This window comes from Staurois parvus, unplaced genomic scaffold (assembly GCF_062004578.1).
Source record: "Staurois parvus isolate SC_StPar_1 unplaced genomic scaffold, SC_StPar_1.0 ptg000355l, whole genome shotgun sequence".
Classification (NCBI taxonomy): Eukaryota; Metazoa; Chordata; class Amphibia; order Anura; family Ranidae; genus Staurois; species Staurois parvus.
In genome coordinates this window covers 820186-840249 of record NW_028318151.1, presented here as the reverse complement: position 1 = coordinate 840249, position 20064 = coordinate 820186, and the positions used below count along the sequence as shown (strand labels likewise).

The window sequence follows — 20064 nt, the reverse complement described above, 5'->3', positions numbered from 1 at the left end:
ATCTCCAATGCTGGCTCAGCACCTGTGGCTGCCTGAATACTTGAACAGTGACTGAATCTGATAGGTTGCAGTCACTGTTCATATGATAATTTTCCACCAGGCTCAGTCCATTTTTGAACTGACTTTTGTCAAGCAGAGTGATGTCTGAAGGGTTATCCAGGGCCTGCATTTTGTGTTGCAAAAGCCAAGACGTCAATGATTGGCTTGAGGGTTAGGGAGGACTCTATGGGGACCTTATGCCCACACTATTACTTTCTATAAATAAATCGTTAGTCTGCCCAAAAGTGGATTTACCCTGGTCCATATACATGCAGCATGTATGGTAACGAGCACGTGTTGGTGTGAATAAATCCATAGAGTTTCCTTTACGATAAACTGCAGTACATACATGTGAACCAGGTTCACAGGAAAGAATATGATTTCTACTTGACTTGCATTTTCCTGCAGCAAAATACAAGAGTTTTGCTGTATCAAAATGGATGTGAACCGGCCCTAGATGGAACCTGGTGGACTGATGGAGTCAAGCTCTCCCTGTCATAATTTGGGTACTCCTGTGAATTTATTGGTGTTGTCACCCACCTTGGCATGTTCTAGTACATCTTGTTGCCTCTTTACAGTGATTAGAGGAAACCTTCATAAACTGTGCTCTACATAGAGACAGAGGAGAACTGGCATAACTGTGTGTTTGGTGTCATATTCAGGGGTGGAATCATTTGTTCTCTTTTCTCTTTCATCCTGTCCCCCCAGCTGTCATCCAATGTCTGGAGAATGTTCCTGTAAGCCTGGCTGGTCTGGACTCTACTGTAATGAGACTTGTTCTCCCGGCTTCTATGGCGAATCCTGTCAGCAGATCTGCAGCTGCCAAAACGGTGCAGACTGTGACAGCGTGACTGGGAAATGCATCTGTGCCCCGGGCTTTACGGTAAATTAGAATTTAAGCTCCTCTGTTTCCTCACTGTATACGTTTTAGAAGAGTGGTGAAGTCTGATTGTTGATGTTAGTTAATGACAATGAGGTATGACATTGCTGTATTATTTTACATTTTAAATGGCGCCTCAGAAGTGGAAAAACATTTTTTGCATATAACATTTTCTCAGGATTATGTAGAAACATTTAGTATGAAACATTTTTAAAAGTGTATCTCTTATGTTCAGAACTACAATATGCTAATGCTTATAAATATTTACTTTCTCCAGCTATTGGAGCTTTAAGCACCTTTTTGCTTGTTTACCAGGTTAATTTTAACTACTATTTTGAAAAAAGACCAGTTGTGTATTGAGCTTAAAAGATAAAGCTCAAATTATGCACAGACTGAATGTCTCAGAGAACTGACTCTTCATTATTGTGCCTGCTTTGTACAGCTCAATACAAAATGTGCAGTTAGAGAGAGAGAGTCTGAAAAGAAGAAGCATCTGCTTTGCACTCTGTGGAAAGCCCCAGTTGCTTCATAAGTGAATCCTGGGTTATTTCTTTGTTAAATATGGATTTTATAAAAATACTAAAAAGGTTTAAAAACTTGTAAAGTTTGAAGAGAACCTGTCATCATCGTAATGCTCATAATCTTAACAAATATCCATAGCACAACCACTTCTGATCCTAACCCCCTCCACTTCTGGGAGTGTCTAATTACTGTCTCTGCTGACAGAGTATTAAAGCCTAAATTTAGCTGATTTTTTTTTTTTTTAAATCAGCACAAGAGGCAGTACTTATATTGAATGAGAAGTGTTCCTTATGCTGGTCTCTTAGTTGAAACTTTGTCTTTGCTCCTATCCTTGCTCTTTGGCACAACTGATTGTCTCCTTGTGCTGCTTCTCCCTGCTCTGGTCTGGGCTCTGCTATGCAGGGACTGCAGGAGACTGATACAAAATCAAATGCAGATAATTACACTGGTTGCATGTAAAAAAATAGATTTATGGGTGAATTAATGAATACAGAGCTGCATTAATTTGTGTCTTTAACATCTACCTGGAGTTCATCTTAAGAGCTGATTCACACATTTGCTGTGCTGATTGAAGCTCAGGTTTCACAGCTAATTGGCACAGTAATTGTTCAGCGATTCATGTCAGGTTTACATCAGGCTCAGGACAGGATTAGGTCAGGATCGTATCCTGTTCACACATATACGGTTTAGAAACGGTTCCCATAGAAGTCAGTAGCCTGTAATCCACACCTGAACCTGAAGGCACTGCTCAGAAATTGTACATGACTGTTTTTTTAACACCTTCCCGCCCAGGCCTATAGCAGATTGATGGCCAGGTGGGACACTCCTTGTTGTGACTGGGTGTCATATGACTTAATTCAATAATTACTGCGCTCTAATACTAATTAAAAAAGTGCTCAGTGCTTGAAAAATAATATGAATAAATCAACAATTGATGATACCTTTAAAAAATTGTAAATACTCCTATATATGTGCCAATTAATAAATCAAATAATAATTCATGATAAAAATAATATATAAAGTCCAAAAAATCCAAAAGGTATAAATGAAAAGTCCCAAGTGCAAAAAAGAAAGTGCTATAGTGTTCAAGTCAAATCAAATCATACTCTCCTTCCAATATATGGTTTGCTTCAATCCTGCAGCTTTATAATTAGCTTGTGTGTCTGTGAGGGACGATCCCTCCTTTGATCCACTCTCTCCTTCTAATATGTGCTTCAATCCTGCAGCCTTGCAAGTAGCTTGTATGCCTGTGAGGGATGATCCCTCCTTTGATCCACTCCTTGTTGTAACAGCCAAATGCATGCAAAGAGAAAAGAATATATGGTGCCTTATCCCAGAGACAAATTCAGATTTTAATTCACTTTCACATTACACTCACATATTAAAAACATCAATAGCGCTTTTTGTATAGTAAACAACCGCTGCCTGCGGTGAAGGTCTGGCCAGAGGGTATGTACCCCACGCCGTCAGTACTCGCCGTATCAGATGTGCGGTGACGTCACTGCCCCTCCCCAACGCGTTGCGCCACAGGGACTCTACAGCATACCTGTAGAGAGTGTGCAAAATAACCAGCGATCTAGAAAAATATATATGCTGCTCTGTTAGTAGACCCTGGTGGCTCACAAGTAAACACACTATAATTACCTGGGTGTCATATGACGTTCTGTCAAAACGAGGCACTCCCGCGGGCCAATCACAGCCCATCTGTATCATGTGATCAGCTTTGCCCAATCACAGCTAATCACAACAAAAGACTGAATGAATCAGTTTCATTCAGTAAAAAAATCCTGATCACTTGCCTAGAGTAGTTCAATCTTACTATGGTAACACTGAATCCGCACTGCCGGTGCACGGGACATATGTGAACAGGCACCATAGGAAGCAATGTTGTTTCACATGTCATGTGGATTGGATGTGGTTCAAACAGCATCCAATCCGCATATTTGTGAACTGGCGTTAAAGTGGTAGCAAAGTCCAAAAAAAAATTTGGGTCCCCAGGTGGTTTAAGTCATAATGTGCTGGTATGCACTGCATACTAGCACATTATGACAGACCTACCTTAAAATGAAAATGAAACCATTCAGCAAAGCACTGTCACTGCTGTTGGCTTTTCCATCTTGGTCTTCCTTCCCAGTTTGCACTCTCTGGCCACCTCACACTCATGGGAGTCATGATCGCAGCACAGCGCTGTCAATTGATGGCATACTCCAGTGTGCCATCCATTCAGACCTCAGCGTGCATGCATCTGTAACATCACCGACCGCTACAAATATAAATATCTCCTAAACGGTACATGTTTAGGAGATATTCACTGTACCTACATGTAGGCCTGATTATAGGCTTACCTGTAGGTACAAGTCATAAAGCTGAGTTTACTAGCGCTTTAAGATTCAAGAAATGTTTACAATAAAATGGCAGGGCCTTGAAGTCAGTAGGTGACTGGTTCTTGAGATCAGAGTGTTGCATACCTTTCCTAATGACATAAAGACCCCTTAGAATGCAAAACATACCATATCGCCAAAATAACTGATTGCATGCCTGTATGTTATCCTTGTATAAAATTCTAAAATCTGAAATTCTAAACATTCATCCCCTGGAGAATTTCATCTGTTATCTGCAATTCATTCTCTTGCATCACTTGTTTACCTAATTTGCAAATTTTCTTGATGAGTGCTACTGATTGTGGTTTGACATTGATTGCAATTTGTATCACCAAGTGTAGAGTAGAGGGGATAAAACATCATTTTGGTAATGATGTTTTCCTAAGGATTGCCTTTTCTTTGTAACACTGAATTAAGTAAAGAGTGGGAAGAGTATTAAAACATGATTCTCAATGTGCCATAGAAGGCCCTGTATATTCAGGCTACAGATTCAAACATCACATACCATCATTTGGCTGTGCAAGGGTTGAAAAGTGATTCTGAGAATTGGGAGTGCTTGTTATCCAACACCGAGATCTTCAGGCCTATTGGAAATAATTGCAGCTTATGAAAGACCTTTTCCTCTTCCTAGTGGAAATGGGAACTTGGAGCAGATTTCTCACTGCTTGACATTCTCTGTGAGTGATCTGCCTGTCTATGACCTCCGCTATATGCCTGGAAGCTGACAAGCAGCTGGTATTTATTCATGGCACACTGGGCCTCTCAAACCATGAGTAAAGTCTCAGTAATTTCTGACTTCCAGACAGATGCTTGATCGGGCATGTAGATCAACAACCTGCTCCATTGACCCAGGCTTCATTCAAACTGGGGTGGATAGTGCTTGGTACACATTTCACTGTCTACAACCTGGCAGCTTCTAGATACCACCAAATGGATAATATAATGTAGAGAAGTGTGAATGTGGATTCTTTGAGTCACTGACCCATTACAAGTAAGCAGCAAGTAAAGGCAGAAAACTCCCTATGTGCATACTTGTTCACTGGCTGTGTGAGCATGACAAACCAAAAACTAGCATTTTCAAGAGAAATCAGCTATGGTAGCTGCTAAATGTCCCTTAGCTCAAGTTTCCTTTAATAAGAAAATGCAAAATGCAAAAACCATGTCTGTAATAAGATATGTAGTGGCTTTGTACATGTAAGCTTTCATTCATTCTTTATTGAGTACAGTCAAGATTTAAAGAAATACATTGAGTCATTGAGTACATTTTATTTAATTTTTTCTTTTCATAATCAGGTAAATATAAAGTATTGCAAACAAATATTTTGTCTTTTATTTTTTGAATCAGTAGGTGGAGCTTCGGTCTCTTTTTCACTTGTTGTTAACAGAGATCAGTAGCTCAATGTGAAATTTAAACATAGAACAGAATGCCTCATAACAGAGACTTGTTGCTTGTTAGACAGCCTAGTTCATAGTTTCAGTGAGAGGTAATCTGACGATTATTGCTGTGTTGTCTTTTTAGCTAACACATAGTGATCTGGGAATCATTTGTAATATATTATCTGTTTAAATAAGAAAGGTAGTATACGTATGGTAAAACACATAAAATAGTTTAAACATTTAGGAATTTACTAAAATACTAAAACAAAAATAATAACCAAAGCATTATTAACCACCAAAAATACAAATATTAACCAACAAATCACATTTTGGTTTTCTGTAGTAAAATCAGATATCTGATTGATTAGTATGAGACTAAATTTCATGCTTCCTTATTAAACAAATGAAACCTAAAATAACAATTCTATTTGTGTTTGTATACATTTAAAAGATTGAAAATGCCTTTATATAATTTAGAATACATGATGTAGAGAAGATGATCATGAATAATGCAAAATTTCAAATGTCCAGTTTCAAAGTCACATTCAGCAAGCAATTTGCACATCTTTGCTGCAGATGGGTTACTTAATTTTATTTTTTCCCATTTGTTATATTTGCTTACCTATTTGCATATTTATTTATGGCTGGCAGTTTTTAAAGTCAACATCTCTTAGCATTCAGAAAGAATAATTAAAAAGAGTTTTAATATAAGTAAACTACCATTTTGGTTCCCAGCTAGCTGGAAAGTACCTAGCATTTATGAATCTTTTCCTGGCACAGTGATCTCCTTTATTTTTTTATTTATTTTTTATTTTTTTGCTATTACCTTATTATTATTACGTTTTTGAAATGTCACTAGAGAGTTTTTTTTTCAGTGTTTAACTCTTTAACTATTTTATAGTTTTTTGTCTGCTTTATTGGCCTTTTGAGAACTTGTTTGTCAACTCATGAAGTCTTTGTATTCTAGGGTGAATACTGTTCTATACCTTGTCCAGCCGGTACATATGGCAGTAACTGCTCATCTGTTTGTAACTGTAAGAACAATGCAGTGTGTTCTCCTGTGGATGGCTCATGTACTTGTAAAGCAGGTGAGAGGCCCCTTTCATGTCAGTTCATAGAATTACCTTTAAAAATAAGAAATATTTGATATCCTTTGTTAACACAAAAAATATATACATTGCAAAAGCTAAAGAAAAGGTGTGTTTGTTGGATCTATTGCTTCTTTAGCAGTAGGCTAGTAGGTAACTTTCGGATTTTCATAACAAGAGAGTAATTATTTGCATTAACTTTAAAGAAGTCCAGTATTCTAACCACTTTGGGGATAATTCAGAATTGTGTATACATTCAAATAGCAGCTGTCAGCTTTAAGCTCTCCCTCTCTTTCCTGGCCACCCAGACTACATGCTTGAATAAGGGTCTAGTATGAATTTTGTACGTGACCCCATGCCTTATAGTGACTGCTTGAGTGCAAAGCACAGGAGCTCATATAATTTAAGGCTTTCAATGATGCCATGGTCAATGATGTCACACGGACTCCCCGCCCACTTTGCTTAAATTGCAGTGGCAGGGACCAAGAGATGACATTGACAGGAAGTAAAACAAGGTGTTCGGACAGGGTTTTGCTTTTGGTGGCCATCAGGCATCATGATTGATGTGGATCTGCATCACTGAATGTGATTGACAGCAGATTTACATCATGGGACTTGTCAAAAAGTGTGTGTGTGTTTATTTGTTATTGAATGAGTCATGAATGAGTAGGGGAGAAGTGGTATCTGGGGACCTCCTTATTTTTAAAGTAGGTTTCAAGATTCTGTAAATGCATCTGCCCCCACAACCACTGGGCCAGGGATATGGGGAAGAGGCCCCCTGTCCTTATCAATATGGGAACAAGGTGTGTTGACAGCCCCCCTCTTCCCGAAAAAGTACCCCCCAAATTAAGAACATGTGGCCTGTTATGTTTTAGAATGGGGCCTCCAAGCTCTCCTTCTCTTTCCTGGTTACCCAGACTACATGTTTGAATAAGGGTCTAGTATGGATTTTGTACAAGACCCAATGCCTTTTTTTCCTTTTTTCAATGGGGTTCTCCCTTAAAATCCATACAAGACCTTAAGGGCCAGGAGGGACCCTTTTTTTTAACTTTTCCTGTTCTTTATTTACATTTAACTGTCAGTTGGGCAGGAAGATGTCACATGTAGCAGTGGTAATAATACTAATACTGTCCACTGCTAGCTGAATGTCCTTAACTTATAGCGTTAGGATATTTTCTCTATCGGTGAATGTTAACTCTTAGGGCTGGTTCACACAGAATGAGATGCAGGAAAAGTGCGTTGCATGCGCGTTTCCCCTACCATACTCAAAACGCATTGCTTTTGCGGTCTACTGCGGGTGCAAATGTAAACAGCACCCCAAATGCAGATCGCATGTGCAGTGTATTTGCAGGCTCCAAATCACACGGTACTGCAGTTTTTTACCTACTTTCTTCAAGTTCCAGTGCGATTTCAGCAAATTGGCTGCAAAATAGTACTGCACAGGACCGCACAAGAATCGCATAGGAACTCGTACTGCATTTGCGATCTCAGTGTGAATTGCCCATTGTGGTTGATTGTTGTTATAGCCATTTTCCTATTAGGTTTGAATGTTAGGGAATGTTACATTTGCCTGGTGAAAGGCAACAAAGAAATTATAACACATGTTTTAGAAACATTATATGTATTATTCGTTACGCTTGAATGAAAGTTGAGACATTTGCAGAGCAAGTTTCTTTTTTTTTTCATAAATGGACCCCTAGGTGTTGGACTACAATGCTTTTCATACCACCAGATTTGCTTCAAATATTTATGTACTGCTGTTGTTAAAAAATACCATAGTTGCTATTTACCCGTAATTACAGTTGTTGTCATTTAACCAATGGGTCTCTTGATTGTGATCATTTTTCCCACCAGGTTGGTATGGAGTGGATTGTTCCATCAACTGCCCTCGAGGAAGCTGGGGTCTTGGATGTAATCTCACCTGTCAGTGTCAGAATGGAGGAGCCTGCAATGCTGTGAATGGAAGCTGCACATGTGCTCCTGGCTGGAGAGGTGTAAACTGTGAACTCCCATGCCAGGTAGGACTACATTTACCACACAGGATCTTTACACTGTGATATGCTATCTGTATCCATTGCTTTTTTTTTCTATGCATTATACACTGAACAATGATTATATTCCTGTATGCATTACCAAGCAAATATGGGACTCAAAAGAATGCTTTAGCTTCACTCAACGTGTTTTATCTATATAGCCTAGTGCAACACTGCCCCCGCTGGTGGTATTTAAATGTTACCTGTACTATAATATTTGATCAGTTTGCACAGTTCTCACTTCACATGGATCAATTCTTTAACCACTTCAATACCAGGCACTTTCACCTCCTTCCTGCCCAGGCCAGTTTTCAGCTTTCAGTGCTGTTGCACTTTAAACAACAATTGCGTGGCTATGCAACGCTGTACCCCAATTAAATGTTTAGATTTTTTTTTAAACAGATAGAGCTTTCTTTTGATTATATTTAATCACCATTGGGGTTTTTTATTTTTCCTAAACAAATAGACAGCTGGATTCCCACTGCACATGTGAGAGACACGCTGCACTGTGTGAATGGTCCTGTAGGCTCCTGGGGCCTGTGATGGGTCCCAGAAGGTTGCAGGTGTGGGAGAACTTCTGTGGAATCGCTTAGGCAGGTGCAGGAGAGATGGGAGCAGGTACATGATAAGACTAGGTACTCTCCCCCCCCCCCCCCCAAAAAAAAAGTTCCAAAAGAAGAAGAGGAGGGGGGAATAAAGCAGAACTTCCCCTTTAGGGTGAGGTTCCGCTTTAAGCAGCCAACTTTACTATATCACATTGTTATTATTAAAAAGTACAAACATTCAGACACAAATTCTTTAAGCAATTGAAGACTGAACGTATAATGTTTTAAAATACTTCAAAATTGCGTTTACCTTTAATGTTCAATTATGCAATGACTATAATTTCCAGAATATAAACCACATACACTGTTAAAATTAATTTGTTCAAAAAAAAAAAAAATGTTCCATTCTGCACCTTTGTATTTTCTTATCACTGTGGTCAAAAACGAACGTTGATTGACCCCACTAATGATTGGAAAATCTTAAGGACGTTCTTAAAATGAAAAATTTTGAAGAAACTACTAGTGTATAGTCAGCTTCGGACTAGAGAGTCAGCAAGGCACAATTACTTGCGAGAGCCTACATATGCAGTGAGCAAATATGTTTGTTTCTATGTGTGTATATAATTACAAGACTAACATGCAAACATAGTTTCTAAAACATTAGCACCTAATTTATTATTATTATTATTATATTATTATTATTATTGTATAGGATTTATATAGCGTCAACTTTGTGTAGTGCATTACAAAATGAATACAGACATTACAGTTACAATACAATTTGGCACCAGAGGAATCAGAGAGCTCTGCTCGTTATTATAATGTTATACGTGTCTAATAAAATATAATATATATCTAATATAAATATCTAATAAAAGGAAAAACCTATCAGCAGTCATTCTGTTGCCTTTTTCTTCTAGTGGTTGCCTTTATAGAGCGATAGACCATACAGGAAAGTAACATAAGTGTCAAATATCTAAATTTCAATAAAGCTAATAGTGCACACATGTGATTGGTATTAGTAGCATATCATCCATACAGTGGGATTTTTTTTTAGTTTTGGTTTTCCTTTAAGATGTTTGCTGTCTGAAACTATCTGTATTTGAAACAACTGTAATGTGTGTGTTTAGTTGGTTTCATAAAATGTCTTGTATTTGTATTTCTTTCTTTCTAGGATGGCACCTATGGAATGAATTGCTCTGAACGTTGTGACTGTAGCCATGCTGATGGCTGTCATCCAGCCACTGGGTACTGCCGCTGCCTGGCAGGGTGGGCAGGTAAATGACAGGACTGAATTATGATCTTTTAAGTGAAACCATATGTCATTGGACCTGTTCACACCAGTTTAGTTTATTCACTGCAGTTTGTGCGCAGATTTAGGCATTCAGCACTGAAGACTATATATGATATTTTAGAGTTCATGAAACAACATTATTGAAGCAATTGGACTTGGTGAAACCCAGATATTCAGTGCCAGACTACCCTTGTTGTCAATGATGTGGACACTTTTGAAAAATGTAGATTTGTCTGATTTGGAATTATATATTCACTCCAAAGAAGTGCTAGAACTCACTGAGGGAAATTCATAAAGGGTGTCATAGACACCCTTTAGAGTTCTGTCAGGTCTGCCTGAATTAGGTGCAGGTAAGGGAACTACCACCAGAAATCTGTTGTTAGAGCTACTTTGAATTCCCGTGATTGTGTTACATATCATGTTACTCCAAATTTAATGCTGAATACAATCATACACTATTTAATACATCTATCCATGATACATGCGTTTATGTACAAAAAAGTCAATATCTGGTTGGATAGCCTTTAGAAGCGGTAACAGCTTTGCAACTTTCTGGAATAGAATGAACTACATTTTAAGTTCTTTAATATATCAGCATTTTATTATAGATTCTATGAGTTCTTGGTTGTTTCTTGGTCTCTCTTTTCCAACACCATCCTTTAAGAGGTTTGCAGTGGGGTTTAGGCTCAGGCTATTTCCTGGCCAGTCGAACACCAATCTCTTTTAGCAGTCTGGCAAGATGAATTATCTTTCTGGAAATTAAACTGCGCAAGGGAATAATGATGAGGAAATAACTGTAGAAAGAAGAATTTTGGATTTAAAAATGACTCACTTCAGAAGTATGTTTGGTAGGCACTTGTATGAAAGGGACTTCCCTGCCTGATAGTCATCTGCTTATATATTGATTTGCTCCTTCCCACATTCTGTTGATTCTTGACATGGCCTTATCTGTAATACCCTATACTTTTATGGCCATATCATTTAATGAGTTGGGTTGAATGACCTGGTTTTTAGGTTTAATGCTGATTTGAGGTGAAACCTTCCACAAATCACACCTAAAGTGTATGTAAAAGCAAAACTGTTTTCTGTATTGTATAGAGTAGGAAAGAGTTGGACCATCTGCCCAGTTTTTATTGTGGTTTGTTTTTCTGCTGGGAAGATTCACCCTATTTATCCTGATGATCTATGTCATAAAGCTGGCCATACACAGTTAGCTTTTTTTTCACTCTGTTCACACAATTGAGGTGGACGGAGGACCCCCGGGAACATTGTATTCTGACAACGGTACCTGCTGCTGTCAGAATACATTGATCAGTGGCTGCGGTTGATTCGCTGGGACATCGCATTTTGATAACGGCACCAACTGTTGTGAAAATACATTGATCCGTTGCTGCGACTGATTGGCTGGGACATTGTATTCTGATAATGGCACATGCTGCTTTTAGAATACACTGATCAGTGATTGCTTCTGATTGGCTGGGGCATTGTATTCTGACAACGGTATCCGCTGCTGTCAGAATACCCTGATCAGTGGCTGTGGCTGATTGGCTGCAGTACTGATTTGCTGAAAATTTTCCAACATTTTTCTTTGACAGAAGTTGATTAAATAATCAATTCTGTTAAGTAGGGCAGTCCACACACTGGACCCTTTACTTTTACTTTTCTTACAATGAAAAGTTCACTTCACGTACAACTTTCCTAAAAAATTGTTGTCTAATATAAAAACTGGCAACATATAACGTTGGCATATATTCTTTCTTGCTGAGTGAGAGGAGTTACTTTATGATCTGTAGGAAAAGAGTGATATTTCTTAGAGCTGCTTCTTGAGAGGGAATGTTGATTGCACAAGACGGCTACAAGTGCAGAAGGCATAAAGACCTGAGCACTTCTGAGCGGTTGGGTAAAGTTTTATCATGAGCCCTTGGTAATTGCCTAGCAACATGTCCAGACCATCAAAGGCTTCTTTGTCCGGGACCCTGGCAAAAACATTCCTTCACAAATCTCCTTATCGACGCTAGAACAGACCAAATCTGTCAGCTTGCTGTAAAAGCTGCATCAACAATGCATAGTAACTTCTACATATATAACATCCATGACATATAGAACCACCACACCGTATAACGTTCATTTTGCTTTTATGCCTGAAATAAGATACTTCATGCCGTTCGTGACTACAAAACTTATCAACATTTTGTCAACTTTTTCTTTCTTCCAAACAAAGAAACAAATGATCTATTCAGTGGTCCAGCAGCTTTGATTGTTAATGCGGAGCAGACACAATGAGATTTTGGGATGCTTGCTAGCATGACTGTTAATAGCGGAATATGTTATCCATTCTGTCCCTAGAGCACAAAAGTAACATCTATTGCAATCTCTAAATTGTAAAGCAGGTCTGGGGCCATAATTAAGAGTTCACGTTATAGGTTTGTTCTTGGCTGGAAATTAGTGGCTCAGTTAGGGATTTTCTACTATAACACAAGAAGAATTTTTTTTTTAACAAAACACTGACTGGGAATGAGCTCTGCAGTGCAGCACTGTGTGGCGGTGAAATGACGTGATTTCCTCTGCGGACTTTGTCATTTGTTATGGGATTAATAGTAATCTGCTCAGAGCTAATTGGAAGTTAACTCCATGGCTGTAATAAGTTCAAAGAATACCTTGCCAGTGTATGTAATTACTTGGAATGATTTCTTTACTGTATGCTAGGTAGAGACAGTATAAGTTTGAAATAAAACCATCTGGTAAATGGATGTTTGCTAAAGGCCCTCTTATATAACACTGACACTTTTCTCATGAGACTATGAAGGGTCAAAATATGGCTTCAAATAATGTTTCTGGATTATACAGGTTTATTCAGCTTTATTGCACCCACATTAATGGAGGCAGCATTGATAGCTGTCAGTATATTTCAGCTAAGCGATAAAAAGAGAAAGATTTTGTTGGGTTGTTAAGGAGCAGTTTATACGGTAAAATCAACAAGCAACAATAAATATAACTACATTTTTGTATGTATTTTATGTTTGACAGAATATTTGGCAAAACGGGTAGAAAACCACATTGGCCTACTGCTGTTAACCACTTTTACTAAGGAGTGGCCTTTGGGGTTAGCTCAGGTGTGTTTGTATCCTAGTCCGTACTCACCTAAGTGATCCTGCCAGGAAGATATCACTTGTACTGAGCCAATTATAAGTGGCCAAGGCTTTCTCTGCCCCACAACCCCAAGTATACATGGGACATGTATATGTGCAGCTGTGGGGTAGGAAATGCCTTGGCGACATATGACATATGATTGTAATAAAAGATGTTATAGTGAGCGCGACTTAAATGCAAAAAGTGTATCAATATATATATACACAAAAACGTTAGTGAGCAGCTGATACACCGTAAAGGTAACCAAGTAAAACCTCCAAATCAAACATATATATTAAATAACTGGTGCAGCGCTAAATACTAGAGCACAGTTTATACACACAATATATAAACATGCATGATATCACTCTATGGTGATCAATAAATACAAAAGTTCAGTGTAATAGTGCGGATCATGCAGAGATCCCAATTAAAGGTGAGTGGACGTCCTGATCCAAGGTGTGATGATAGGTGTGATCACACAAATAGGTGAAAAACGCACTCACCAGATGTGCGTATAATCTACGCAATATGTAATCCTGCGTCACCAGGCCATAAAACGATCATCAGATCCCAGATCAGATTGTACCCAGGTCACCATCTCAGTTCCACAGAAGTGAAGTCATCTGAAACCGCTACCAGGTATCACCACCAGGGTCCTGAGTCCTCCAGATGGGCACATATGCATTCCTATTGGTTAGGTGTCCTGCTGCTGCTGCCCCCCTGACGCGTTTCGTGCGATGCACGTATTCATAGGGTCCAGCACGTCAAGGTGCGTCAACTTGTTCCTTCTTGAGAACGCCCTGTGGGTGGGGCGAAACGCGGTGACGCACTTCCGGACTGCCGTCATCTTGGCCTACGTCACTTCCGGTATTTGGAACGCACGCCGACTTTTGCGGTTCAAGCGGCCATTTTAGAGGTGGAAAGCTGGTCATCCTCTACAGTGATTCTTAAAGCGTGAGATCCCTATATTTACAATTTGGAAACTTGTTCCTTTGAAGCCTTTGAGGCTATTAAACAAGGCCTGTTATTTTATTGAAACATGTGAGTGTCCTTATTCTATGGATTTATATGGTATTGAGTGGCAGTATTACACTATGTAGCCTTTCTTTCCTTGCACATTATTGAGGATTCCATGGAGAAGTAGAGTGGAGTCGATTGCTGTATCTAAGCAGGGTGAAGAAGGGGATTTGAGTTCCTCTTGAGGGGCTATAGGATCCCTTATATCCTATGAGGCTTATTACTCACCTCCATCTGGTGAGTGCGGTCAATATTATTTTTCACGTGGTGATTAGGTGGATGCACATTTTGTCAATATTGTCTTAAAGTCTGCACTTTTCTAGTTATAATTATAGATGATAAAACAGATGTTTAATACTCTTTGTGAAGAAATCGGAAATACTTCTATGGCAGAGGAACAAGAAACAATGACCACAAGATCTTGCACAAAGCCAATGTGGAATTGATGTTTAAGTAGAACCAGGCACTTGGTGGATCTTCTCCTTTGGCTAAGAACGTTACCAATGCCTTGGCATTAATGACAGGCCCAGCAGCTAAGGAAGCTCAAAACAGCAATTTCTTTAATTACAATAAGAATCTCCTTAATTTTTTTTTAGTGCAGGACGCTCAGGATGGAGATGTTTTTGCTATAGGATATTTTACCACTATCTACAGGTTAAAGCAGAACTTCATTTGGGAGAAATATTAGCTTTGTGGCCTTCTTTAGGAGCTTCAAAAGTATTTACATGGAAGTATAAAACTCCCCAGCATGTATAATGGTTAGCTGTCACTGCATGTTGGATTAGAGTTTAGTTAGTAGTGGTTAGTCAAGTCTTCAAACTTTTTGTTAGTTTTGGATAAAGTAGGGAAGGGTTAGAACATCTATAAGCTTTTTTACTGCAACTCAGAGCTCCATTAGTTACCTCAATTACTACCCTGCTCTTTAACCAGAAGGGAAATTAGGGAATATGTGCAATAGGGACAAATAAAAAAACTATATATATATTCTGTCTGTGTTGGTGTTAGAGAGTTCCCCTCACTTCCTGTATGGTAAAATGTCAGCAGGAGAGAAAGTGAGGATAAATCTCTCTATTGAAGCTTTGAATAGCTATAAAAAAAAGTGACAGAACTGAACCTTCACCACTCATTTTTGGCTGGACATACACTTTAATAAAAGCAATAATCTTTATGTCACACACAGGAGTTTAGGGTTAAGGCTGCAATACAGATCAAATGTTAGCCATGGGTGCCCCTGTCGGTACCACCCGGATCAGCAAAAGTTGACCGATCTGAACAGTGATTGCATCCAATCAGATGCAGCCATTGTTCAGGTGTTCTGACAGCTATGAGTTCCGGCTCTCAGAATACAATAGCTGGCTGGGGAGATTCAGCTTTTTGCACTGTTTAGCATTGATGGAGAAACCTGTTAGATTTCAGCCACAGGCTGAACAAAAGAAATCTATGTCTGTGACTAGGGATGAGCTAAGCTCTGTTTGGATCCCAGTCCAACCCATATAAACGATCCTGCCTGGAAGCAGTAACTGCACTGGGCCATCATATGTCATATATATATATTAAATAACTGGTGCAGCGCTAAATACTAGAGCACAGTTTATACACACAATATATAAACATGCATGATATCACTCTATGGTGATCAATAAATAAAAAAGTTCAGTGTAATAGTGCGGATCATGCAGAGATCCCAATTAAAGGTGAGTGGACGTCCTGATCCAAGGTGTGATGATAGGTGTGATCACACAAATAGGTGAAAAACGCACTCACCAGATGTGCGTATAATCTACGCAATATGTAATCCTGCGTCACCAGGCCATAAAACGATCATCAGATCCCAGATCAGATTGTACCCAGGTCACCATCTCAGTTCCACAGAAGTGAAGTCATCTGAAACCGCTACCAGGTATCACTTTATACTTTGATACTTTTTATACTATACCGCTACCAGGTATCACGTATACTTTGATTGGCGCTGGGATTTTTTAGTTTGTTTAAGACAATATTAACTGTAATTGCAATTCTTTTTATAATACAATGTATGTACTATTTAAAAATAAACTCAGGGAACAAGGTAAAGGATATGATCAAGCAGAAAGGGTGGTAGGGTCTTTGGATGAAAACAACAACATAAACAAATTACTGTCAGTACAATTTTATGTTTGCATTTTATCACAGTATAATTCCAATATTCATTTCCTCAGGTATGCACTGTGACAGCATATGCACTGGGGGACACTGGGGACCAAACTGTTCACTATCCTGTAACTGCAAGAACGGGGCCTCCTGCTCACCAGATGATGGTATCTGTGAATGTGCACCTGGGTACAGAGGTCCAACATGTCAAAGAAGTAAGCTTTCTATATGTTTATTTCAGTTAAAGTGTATCTTTTGATCAAACTATATTTTGTTGTTTGGGGCAAAAACACAGCTGAGTCATTCATTTGCAGTTTCCTTTAAATGAATAGACTACAGGTACTGTCAGCCATTGCAGTTTTCAATGAACTATAAGGGTGCTGGTGAGCTCTGATGGTTCATTGATTCTTCCTGCTCTCAGGTAACTGCTTACCCGTTCCAGGTATGGGCAGACAGCTATCCTGAGAGTCTTCAGGAGTCTGAGATTGCACCCGTGATCTGCTGATCATAGGTGCAATGCTGTACAGGCTCCTCAGAAAATAGATAATAAATGCACCTGCACCTGTACCTGCAAAATAATTGTGCAAAAGGCGAATGTATCCTTTAAGAGGGGATTTCCTTCATTCCTTAGGGAATTCACCATTACCTACTATATCCAAAACTAAAAAAAGAAACTGACTGGGGTTTTTACTATTTAATACAGATGAAAAAAAAGGTTGTAGATAGATACACTTTAACTGAGAAATCATCTCACACATACTTTACACACAGACCTGGAATATGGATCATTTTTATTCATCATCATTATATGTTTATGTGCAGTTTGTTCTCCAGGCTTCTTTGGACATCGGTGTAGCCAAGCTTGTCCACAGTGTGTCCACAGCAATGGTCCTTGCCATCATGTGACCGGCCAGTGTGATTGCCTTGCTGGCTTTATGGGCTCTCTCTGCAATGAAGGTGAGTCTAGAACCTAGAGCTCAAGATTAAATCTGCTCAACACTTTTTAGGCTCAGGTCACAAAGCCAACACACCAGAATAAGTATATATTTTTCAAAAAGTAACAATGAAGATGAAGTCCAATAAGATTGAAGAATTACAGTCGCATATACACTCACCAGCCACTTTATTAGGTATACCTAATGCCAAGAAAATATCTCCCACACCTTTACACCATCACCAGCCTGAACTGGTGATACAAGGCAGGATGGATCCATGCTTTCAAATTCTGACCCTATAATCTGAATCTTGAAACTGAAATCGAATGCCCATTCTCCTCTGACCTCTGATAGCAATAAGGCATTTTCATTCACACAACTACTACTCACTGGATATTTTCTCTTTTTCAGACCATTCTCTGTACAAAAAAAAGATGATAATGCTTGAAAATCCCAATAGATTTTCAGCAGTTTTTCAAATACTCAGATCAGCTGTCTGGCACCAACAACCATGCCATGTTCAAAATCACTTAAATCCCCTTTCTTCCCCTTTCTGATGCTTGGTTTGAACCTCAGCAAGTCATCTTCATCAGATGCCTAAATGCATTGAGTTTCTGCCATGTGATTGGCTGATTAGCAATTTGTATTACCAAGCAATTGAACAGGTGTACCTAATAAAGTGGCCGGTGAGTGTATATAAACAGAATGTCATAGGTTGCTGTTAAAGATTTGTGTACTGATCTTTGTATCCAAGATGGTTACACAAGACAGCTCCATGATAACTGTAATAAATCCCATATGGGTTGAGCAAACACCAGACAGGGTTCCCTTTCTGTTTAATCAATGAAGTCCACAACCGTTTTTAGAAGAAACTTCTTAAAATCTAGCGATGGCTCTGTCCTGAGTTATTGTAGAGATGGAGAAGCTGCTGGGACCAGTGCCCCCTAGTGCCACAGGAAGGAGAGCCATCCTTTTCTTTTGGGCTGTACCTGCTCAGTATGACTTTCAACTTTCACCTATGATTAGCTCAGCAGCTACTACAGGAGAGACTACGTACTGTGCATGTGTGGCTCAAAAGAACAGGACAGTGCTCCATCCCGTTGCACTAGGATGCGCTGGTCCCAATGGCCTCTCTGCCTATACAATAAAGTGTTACTAAACCCACAACAGGAAAATCAGTCTGTATATGCAGTAAAGCATGCTTGTTATACTCACTGTGGAACCCAAGGGTTTAATCCTCTGCATGGTGTAATAAGGCTGTTTGATCCTGACTTCTCTGCTCCTCCTCTTGTTCAAATGTCCACCTGATAAGACAAACTGAACCTGTAGACCTTATGCACATGCTCAGTTTATTGTGTTTTGCTATAGAGGGTTTTTTTTTTACTTGGGAGAGTGCATGTGATCAACACAGGGCCAATCAGCACTGTCCAGACAGAGGTCAGGGGTACTGCATCCTCCTAGAGCAGAAAGAAAACTCCTCCTACAAGCTTCTATCAGTGCTCTGCTGAAGTCACAAGACTGCTCTAACTTCTGATAAGAAAAGGTATTTAGCAGTTTATATTTACTAAAATAAATGCATTACCATGTTCTGTGTACTGTAGGGGACCAGATATAGTGAATGCAGGGGGTCCTGGGTTTAGTAATGCTTTAACTTGGGATGGGGCCATCACTGGCTGCAGAAGATTTTAAAAAGCTTCTTCTAAATGTGGATATAGACCTTTTTTTAAACTGAAAGGGAGTGCTAGCTGGAAGGTAATTTTAGCACACTATGCTGCTGTACCCATATGGAACAGCATAGTGTGCTTTTTGTAAAGCTGAACGTACACTTTAAATGCATTATTCCCATTCCTTACAGTGGTAGTCAATGCTGCTGGTACACTTTGTACCTACAGGAAAGTGTATAATAAAGCTCACCTGTAGGTACAAAGAATATCTCCAAAATGTGCACCGTTTAGGAGATATTCAGTGTTTCTGCAGCCCAGCGCATGCTTTCTGAAGGATGGCATACTCATACCGTCTCTGCAGAGCCCTATGCCGGGGCCTGACTCCACATGTGCAGGAGAGACATCAGTGTGGCTCAGCCATTCAAATGGCCAGAACTCGGAACGAAGACCGGGTGAAGATGGAGGCCCTGTCAGTAGTGACAGCACGCCGCTGGAGAGCTTAGTTATTAGATAAGTATTTAAAAATGTGCTATTATGTGATGCAAGGGGTTTTTTTTTAAATGAAACTTTACTACCGCTTTAAAGCAGCATGGTAAACTTTGATTACAGCTAAAACATGTCTTTGTCTTACTAGTTTGTCCCAGTGGCCGGTTTGGGAAGAACTGTGCTGGCATTTGTACATGCACTAACAATGGCACCTGTAACCCCATAGATGGCTCTTGCCAGTGCTACCCTGGATGGATTGGTAGTGATTGCTCCCAACGTAAGTGTATCAAAATGTACATTGCTCTCCGTATTTTGCCAAGAAACTATAGAAAAACAATATTTGTCTGGGGTTACTCTGACTACCAGACAAAACATCATTAAAATAATGTTATCCCAAAGATGATGTGGAACAGTTGAGACATCACACTCCATAATGAATTCTGAGCAATTAGCAGGGAAGCTGCCACCAAAGAGCCAGGCATTTGTTTGCATTCTACACATTTTTGAACGTCGTCTGAGTCCAAGTAAGAAGTAGGAGACA

General features: G+C 39.3%; 1 protein-coding gene across 2 annotated transcripts in view; it reads left to right on the top strand.

The window, feature by feature from the left end:
• MEGF10 (multiple EGF like domains 10) overlaps positions 1–20064 on the top strand; it is a 200294-nt gene that overhangs the window by 141835 nt on the left and 38395 nt on the right. For both annotated transcript variants that reach the window (XM_089684764.1, XM_089684765.1), the window contains exons 10-16: positions 748–922; positions 6167–6287; positions 8142–8305; positions 10040–10142; positions 16507–16653; positions 17261–17395; positions 19672–19800. In XM_089684764.1, coding sequence (XP_089540890.1) covers positions 748–922; positions 6167–6287; positions 8142–8305; positions 10040–10142; positions 16507–16653; positions 17261–17395; positions 19672–19800 — 974 coding nt within the window. The remainder of the gene's footprint in view (positions 1–747; positions 923–6166; positions 6288–8141; positions 8306–10039; positions 10143–16506; positions 16654–17260; positions 17396–19671; positions 19801–20064) is intronic.